Source organism: Malus domestica, chromosome 15, assembly GCF_042453785.1.
Source record: "Malus domestica chromosome 15, GDT2T_hap1".
Lineage (NCBI taxonomy): Eukaryota > Viridiplantae > Streptophyta > Magnoliopsida > Rosales > Rosaceae > Malus > Malus domestica.
This window is the reverse complement of record NC_091675.1, coordinates 9,796,240-9,803,751: the sequence shown is the minus strand read 5'-3', so window position 1 is coordinate 9,803,751 and position 7,512 is coordinate 9,796,240. Positions and strand designations below refer to the sequence as shown.

Sequence of the window (7,512 nt, the reverse complement as noted above, 5' to 3'; positions counted from 1 at the left end):
ATGGCAAATTTGGCAAAGCTTGATTTTGTTGCCTTGGATATTACTGGGAAGAATTACCTTACCTGGGTAATGGATGCCAAGATTCGTATGGAGGCAGCGAATCTTGGAGAAACTATTAAGGAGGATAACAGTGCATCCGCTCAAGATCAGGTGAAAGCCATGATCTTTATCCGTCGCCACCTTGATGAGGGACTGAAGAGCGAGTACCTCATGGTTGAATATCCATTAACCCTCTGGAAGGCACTGAAAAATAGATACAATCACCAGATAACGGTGATTCTTCCGATGGCTCGTTATGAGTGGACTCACCTAAGGATTCAGGATTTTAAGACGGTGGCTGAGTACAATTCTGCTATGTTCAGAATTACCTCCCAGTTGAAGCTTTGTGGAGAAACCATTACTGAGAAAGACATGCTGGAAAAGACTTTCAACACCTTACATGCCTCCAACGTGTTTCTGCAGTAGCAGTATAGAGAGCGAGGCTTTACTCAGTACAACTAGTTGATATCTGTGCTCTTTGTAGCTGAGCAAAACAATGAGCTTCTAATGAAGAATCATCAGTCCTGACCTATTGGATCAGCACCATTCCCATAAGTGAATGTTGCTTCCCTTGAAGGGAATACCACATCCTCTCATGACAATAATTACAAACGAGGACGTGGCCATAAGACCGAAAGGGTAAGAACCATGGTGTCTAGTTTCATAACCAGATTCCAAGGCATAATACATGCCCGAGCTTTAAAAATGCAAATCGCCAGAAAGGCAAATCTCATATGAACACTCCTAGAAATCCTGAAGGAGTTTGCCATAGGTGTGGTGGCAATGTGCACTAGGCACGTACCTATCGTACCCCAAAACATCTGGTGGATCTGTATCAAGGCTCCCTTAAAGAGAAGGGTGTCGAGACCAATTTTCTCGACCAGGCTAAACAGATGGATATACCTGATCCAGTGTTCGATTTATCAGGACAATTGAATACAACCCACCTAGATGTTTTAGACTTCATTATTGAAAGAGGGAATGAAGTGTTTGGGTCCGATTAAATCATTTATGTTTGATGTACTCTTGTTATTTGTACTTGTGATTTAATGCTTGCATTTTCAATTCAATAAAAGTAGTATTCCAATATGAATAAACTGCTTTTAACTGTAATTTCCATTACTCAGATAACATGGATAAAAATTATGGTTGTTCTCAAAACAAGAGCAATGGTGGAGATTTTTGTCTTGCAGACACCGTAACTATGCATACAATACTTCGAGATCGAAAGTATTTCTCAAACTTGATACTTGCAAAAGTAAGGGTAACAACAATATCAGGGCTATCAGATGTAATTGAAGGCTCAGGAAAAGCCTAGATCATGTTGCCAAATGGAGCAATATTGTTCATACAAAATGCGTTGTGCGCTACTCGATCCACTTGAAATCTGCTAAAGTTTTAAAGACATATGTCTAAATGGATACCACATTGAAACGAAAAGTGCAGAAAATGTGGAATATCTATGCATTACCTCCAATGATACCCAGAAGCGTATATTGGAGAAGTTGCATGGTTTATCGAGTGAATTGTATACCTAAAGACAATTGAGGCACATACTGTCATGAACCAGAAGTTCATTGATTCAAAAGTTTATGTGTTTTGGCATGACCGTCTGGGTCATCCAGGATCCACCATAATGCGTATGATCATTACCAACTCTAATGGACATCCATTATTGAGCGGACACATTGATGTCTCAAATGATAACATTTGCAAGGCTTGTTCCCAAGGGAAGTTGGTAATTAGACCATCACAAATAAATGTTGATGCTGAATCTTTATCATTTTTACAAAGAATTCAAGGGGATATCTATGGACCTATTCAACCACCTTGTGGATCATTTCGATATTTTATGGTTTTGGTTGATGTATTTACCCGATGGTCACATGTTTGCCTGTTGTTTACTCGAAATGTAGCGTTTGCAAGACTTCTCGCTCAGATAATTAAGTTACGAGCTCAATTCCCAGATCATCCCATTAAGTCAATCCGACTTGATAACGCTGGTGAATTTACGTCTCAAACCTTTGATGATTACGGCATGACACTGGGCATTGATGTTGAACACTATGTTCCTTATGTCCATACTCAAGCGACTTCAATTAATAGCTCACATTCTACTCATGAAAACAAAATTGTCAATCTCTTCATGAGGACATGCCATTTTACATGCTGCATCATTGGTTCAGTTGAGACCCATAGCCAACCACCAACACTCATCAATACAACTCATGTTTAGGCATCAGCCAAACATTTCATATTTACAATTTTTTTGTTGTGTTGTTTATGTGCCTATTGCACCGCCACAATGCACTAAAATAGAACCTCAGTGTAGACTGAGAATTTATGTGGGTTTTGATTTACCATCTATCATTATATATTTGGAACCCTTAACATGTGATATGTTTACAGCTCGTTTTGCCTATTGTCACCCTGATGAGACAGTTTTCCCGTCATTAAGGGGAGAAAAAACCGTTCCAGAAGAATGACAAGAGCTGACATGGGCTATTCCCCCTATCTCATTTTGATCCACGAAGCACTCAATGTGAAGATGAAGTGAAAAGGATCGTTCATCTTCAAAGTATTGCTAATCAAATGCCAAATGCATTTAATGATGCTTCAAAAGTGATAAAGTCACATATACCAGCTACAAATGCACCTGTAAGAATTGATGTTCCTGTTGGACAAACTAAAGTGGTAGCGAATGATTCATCTAGTGCACGCATGAAGTGTGGTAGACCACCAGGTTCAAAAGATTTAGCCCCTCGAAAGAGAAAGATGAGGGCACAGTTAAATCCAAATGAAATCATTCAGGAAAAGAAAGCGAATGATACATCCATAATTCATGATTCTAAATTTTATGAAAAAGAAAATGTCCTTGATGAGACACATGTCCCTAAAGAGACAAAAGTACATGAAGGCAAAGAAATCTCCATAAATTATGCATGTACTAATGAATTGTGTGATCGAAATGAAATAAGCGATGACATTGAGCCTCACTCTGTTGATGAATGCAAACAGAGACATGATTGGCCTAAGTGGAAAGATGCAATCTAGGCAGAATTAAATTCCTTGAAAAGGCGAAGTGCTTTTGGACCAATAGTCCAAACCCCGCTTGGTGTGAACCTCGTAGGTTACAAATGGGTATTCACAAGGAAACGCAACGAGAAAAACAAGATTGCAAGATATAAAGTAAAACTCGTTGCACAAGGTTTTCCACAAAGACTTGGAATTGAATATGAGGAGACATACTCTCCTGTAATGGACGCAATTAAGTTCCGTTACTTAATAAGTTTAGTGGTTTCAGAGAAACTTGATATGCGACTTATGGATGTCATCACTGCGTATCTATATGGAGAATTAGATACTGACATATATATGAAAGTCCTAGAAGGACTTAAGTTGCATGAAACGACTAACAAACTACGAGATATGTTCTCAATCAAATTAAGGCGATCATTATATGGGCTGAAACAATCTGGGCAAATGTGGTGTAATCGTCTTAGTGAGTATTTGATCAATGAAGGATATGCCAACAATGTCATTTGCCCTTGTGTGTTCATTAAGAAATCAAATACTGGTTTCACTACAGTGGCAGTATATGTTAATGATATGAACTTAGTTGAAACCCCTAAAGAGCTAAATAAAACTGCTGAGTATCTGAAAAACGAATTTGAAATGAAAGACCTTGGGAAAACAAAATATTGTCTCGGCCTGCAGATCGAGCATTGTGCTAATGGAATTTTGGTCCATCAATCATCTTACATTGAAAAAATACTGAAGCAATTTGGCACGGACAAGGCTTATCCACTTAGCACCCCAATGGTCGTTCGTTTTTTGGACATTAAGAAAGATCAATTCCGTCCAAAAAAAAGATGATGAACCAGTCCTTGGTCCAGAAGTATCATATTTGAGTGCAACAGGTGCTTTATTGTATTTAGCATAATGTACTAGATCAGATATAGCTTTTTCAGTAAACTTGTTAGCCATGTATAGCTTTGCTCCAACAATTCGTCATTGGAAGGGAGTCAAAGATGTTCTACGATATCTTCGTGGGACAACAGACATGGGTCTCTTCTACTCAAACAAGTCCACAAATGACCATATCCTTGTTGGATACGCATATGTTGGTTTTTTCTCCGATCCGCATTAAACTGGCTCACAAACTGGATATGTGTTCATTAATGGAGATACTACAATTTCATGGCACTCAACAAAGCAAACATTAGTTGCTACATCTTCCAATCACTCGAAAATAATTGCTTTACATGAAGCAAGTCATGAGTGTTCTTGGTTAAGATCAATGATCCATCACATATGGAATTCATGTGGTCTACCTTCAAAGACAAACACTTCAATTATCATTCATGAAGATAATACAGCCTGTGTTGCCCAGATGAATGAAGGATTCATCAAGGGTGATAAGACTAAGCATATAGCTCCAAGATTATTCAGTCTACATGAACTTCAAAAGGTTAAAGTTATTGAAGTCAGATAAATCCGTTCTAATGAAAATTTGGCAGACTTGTTCACCAAATCTCTACCAAAATGCACCTTTCAGAAGTTAGTGCAGGGAATCAGATTATGTCGTCTTACAAATTTGAAGAATATGGAATCAGGGGGAGATACAATTCAGGGGGAGCATCCATGATACATGCATGTTGTACTTCTTTTCCTTCGATTATGATTTTTCTCATTGGGTTTTTCCTATCAAAGTTTTAACGAGACAACATAAGCATGTTTAACACCATATCAACAATTCGGGTAAAGTTGTACTCTTTTTCCCACTGGGTTTTTCTAAGCAACGTTTTAACGAGGCAACTGATGTTGATATGTGGGCATCCAATAGGGAGTGTTGTAAATAGTGGGTATGTATGCCCACATGCATACAATAAACTTTTCATATGATTAATAGTGTAATTTGTTTGTTTCCAAAGTACTTGCTCTATAAATAGAGCATTACGAGTGTTAAACACTAACAAGAACAACAAGAAAAGAAAGAAAGCTATAATATTTTCAGTATCCTCTTATTTCTCTCTTATCTGCAATCATTTTATAATATTTTACTACAGCCTCGTTCCTCCTGTCTCTAACAAATGTTATCTCTCTAACTTTTGCCTATTTATAACATTAAACTTTGTTTTTGAAAGCTAGTTTTACTAAAACAGAAGAATAATGCCACTATCTGTATATAATTATAAACACAGTACTCCACTCTGCTTTATGGTCATCGCGACTTTCAGCATTTGCATGGTTATCATCATCATCGTATTAATATTAATGAAACCAACAAAAAATAGAGAGACTAAAATAGTTAAGATGCTTTCTTGAAGGCTGTGCGTACGTTTTGCTTGTTGAAAAATAGAAAAATGATTAGTGTAGTCATGCATTTTTTAGAAAATGAGAAGGAGAGAAGGAGAGAGAGAACGTAGGGGAGGAGTGAAACGTTTTTTATTTTTTATTTTTTATATTAGAAGTATTTTAACATCACATGTAAGTGAAATTTTAATAAAAAAAAGTAAAATTTAGATCTGTGAAATTACATTATTGTCCATTATTTTTTTGTGTGATAGAAAACTAAGTAATCTTTTCACCATTTTTTAGTTAACAAAGAGAGTTTCATTAATTAATAGAGATTATATAAGAAAAACTAATTAAAAAGCTTGAAAACTTTGAGTTTTAATGATAAAGACAAAATAAAGGATAACGTGAATAGTATCATGATTGACTTTTTAGTGTAAAAATGTGGTTTTTTGTTAAAATGAACAGTATGAAAGCTTTTCGTTAAAGTTCACAATTATATAATTATTTCATCCTTAATAAAATCCATTTAGCATACTTTACTCACAATGCATCACTATATCTTATAAAGTAAATTAATATTAATCTAAAGTTTTTTAATACAAACAACGCCATCATAATTTCAAACTAAGCTTTTCAATTCAATCTAAATTAGATCTCAAAATGAATTGGTTTACTGTTTCTAAAGTATAATTTAGTTTTTGCCTCCGCTTAATTTCTGTTATTTCATGTATGCCCCTACCTGAGGAAACATATAGACACTTTATTTTATCTTTTGCATCTTTTACGTTCTGTCTCTTCCCTCCCGCTCTTCTCCCTCGATTGCAACTCACCACGGTGGCCGGCGACGAATCACCATTTTGGGCTTACTAATTTCATACCGGCTGGTCGAAGTGGAGGGAGCTTGAGATTTAGGAGGATAACTAATAAAACACCACCTAATGGTAGTAGACTTACTGAAACTAAGAATGCTTTATTAAAACTACGACTTGGATAATCTACCATCTCTTCATGGAGCTTTAGACCAAACGTCATCGTTGACTAGAGAGGTGTATGTGCATGCTTTCTGATAACTATGGACATATGTATATTAATTTAGCTTTCGTAACGTATCTATCTTTTGAACAATAAGTAGTTAAACATTGCCAATTTTTTGATAATTAAGAACTTATGTATGTAAGTTTAACTTTTGTAGCATCTATATCTTTTGAACAATGAAGAGTTTAACTTTCGCAATCTTTTGATAAATACAAACTTATGTGTACAAATCTAACTTCTATAACCTCTGTTTCCCGTATATATATATATTTCCAAAACATTTTAAATACTTGCAACATGCCATGTGCATTGCTACTAATTTAAACTTTTCGTGCATAGAGTCAACTTCTTTTATCACAATTTTATCTTAATGTCATACAAAATACCCTCGAAATAATATCTTTTTTTTATTTTATAAAATTGATATCAAGATTACAAATAAAACAAAATACTTAACTCGAGCATGAAGAAAATATTCTGAATTATCTGAATTACAAACATCTTATAAAGTATTTTGCAAGATAGAATTGATAGTCATACCTGGCAAAAGGAAAAGGTTGATAGATTCGCCGGTCATACAAAATCGAACCAAAAGGAATATTGAAAAGTGAATAACAATATTTTAGTGCATCCAATACCATCACCTTCACTGTACAAATAAGTAAAAAACTTTGAACTTATGGCCCGTATGCTTTTGAGATTTTTTTAATATATTCAAAATACAAAACGTTATGTAATCATATAAATAGTAGAAAAATTGTTTTTTAAGTATTCCTATAATTACATGATTACATGTAACATACGGTTGACGTGTTCCAATTATACTAAAAAATCTCACACGGCATAATGTGCACCATACACTTATCCTATATACATTTATTATGCCCATTTACCTCCCATTCTCACCGAATTTATATTTTATATCACATCCAGAGAGACTAGACCACTTTTTTTTTCACAGAGGTATAACGAAGTTCATCCATACATGTGAGTTGAAGGTGGCCCCAACCCACAGACCACCCATGCCATCCATAACTAAAACTTTGGTGAAGTTTTTTTATCGTGTTCAGATGATATATTATGTGTCATTCTATACAGGAAAATTTCATTTTTTAAGTTTTTAATTCATAATATAAT

At 35.3% G+C, this 7,512-nt stretch overlaps 1 protein-coding gene across 1 annotated transcript; it reads left to right on the top strand.

Moving 5' to 3' along the window:
* On the top strand, window positions 1-465 carry LOC139191667 (uncharacterized). The gene has a single exon (XM_070812657.1). The coding sequence runs from the start codon at window positions 1-3 to the stop codon at window positions 463-465; it is 465 nt and encodes a 154-aa protein (XP_070668758.1).
* Window positions 466-7,512: the final 7,047 nt, after the last annotated feature.